The sequence below is a fragment of the Propithecus coquereli genome, unplaced genomic scaffold (genome assembly GCF_000956105.1).
Source record: "Propithecus coquereli isolate 6110/MARCELLA unplaced genomic scaffold, Pcoq_1.0 Scaffold42, whole genome shotgun sequence".
Taxonomy (NCBI): domain Eukaryota; kingdom Metazoa; phylum Chordata; class Mammalia; order Primates; family Indriidae; genus Propithecus; species Propithecus coquereli.
This window is the reverse complement of record NW_012149952.1, coordinates 2,856,330-2,857,348: the sequence shown is the minus strand read 5'-3', so window position 1 is coordinate 2,857,348 and position 1,019 is coordinate 2,856,330. Positions and strand designations below refer to the sequence as shown.

The following is a 1,019-nucleotide window of genomic DNA, read 5'->3' as shown; positions in this document are numbered from 1 at the left end:
AGGTAGAGAGAGAAGGTTGGATGCTGTACTGATTAATAATTTGAAGGCCGAGCCAGTGGCATTTGCACATGGACGGTGTCTTGGGAAAGGACAAGAAGATGGAAGGTGTTTAACCGGAACAGCTGGAAGGAGGGAGCCGCCATCGGCTGAGATGGGGTGGCTGAGGGACAACCAGAAGCTCAGCTGTGAGCAAGTGAGTTTGAGGCGTCACTAGACAGTGAAGGGTGCACAGCAGCAGAGAGGAGTCTGGAGCTCAGCGGAGAGGTTCAGGCTGGGCCGGGGAACATGGGAGCCTCTGTTTGCAGACCGTGTCCAAGTCCATGAGCGTGAATGAGCCTCCAGGTGAGTGGAGACGGCGGAAACCCACCAGGCTGGGGCTTGAACTGGAAAATGCTGTCCTGGGTGGAGACAGCTGCCTAGTGCCCTGGCCGTCCCACCTCTCTGCCAGCTGCCCCCCTCCCCAGGATCCAGCAGTGCAGGCTGCTGTCCAGGTGGTTCAGAGCCTTGCAGAACACTGGCTCTTACTCTGGGAGAGACGGGAAGCTTCCAGGACCCTGTTTCCATTAAAGCTGGCACAGGCCTCCAGGTTAAAAATATTGACTCGCTCCTCTGGGTGCAAAGACTGACCTGTCATCATGCAGCTTCTTTCTGTTCCAAGGCGAGATCCAACTTAGGTTTTAAAAGGATCGCTTCGGGGCTAGGGTAGGGAGGAGGAAAAGAATGGAGGGGGAAAGGGAAAATCAAGGCAGCATTTCGAGGTCACTACTCCTTAAATGCATCTCTCTCTCTCTCTCTCTCTCTCTCTCTCTCTCTCTCTCTCTCTCTCTCTCTCCAGATACACCAGCCCACAGCAAGGCGGGCTCCAGCAGCCCAGAATCCTGGGCTCGGGCCTCCTGCAATCCCCAGGAAGGGGGCTGCCCGCGGTCCAAGGAGCGTGAGTCCCCGCCCCCTGCAGCCCTGCAGACAATCCAGCTGCCCCGCCTGGCCTTGTCTCCACCGCCCCCAGCCCCTCCACCCCC

At 57.8% G+C, this 1,019-nt stretch overlaps 1 protein-coding gene across 1 annotated transcript in view; it reads left to right on the top strand.

Moving 5' to 3' along the window:
• Positions 1-1,019, top strand: part of MYPOP (Myb-related transcription factor, partner of profilin) — a 9,250-nt gene that overhangs the window by 7,745 nt on the left and 486 nt on the right. The window contains exon 2 of the mRNA XM_012653245.1: positions 836-1,011. Within this exon, the coding sequence (XP_012508699.1) occupies positions 836-1,011 (176 nt within the window). The remainder of the gene's footprint in view (positions 1-835; positions 1,012-1,019) is intronic.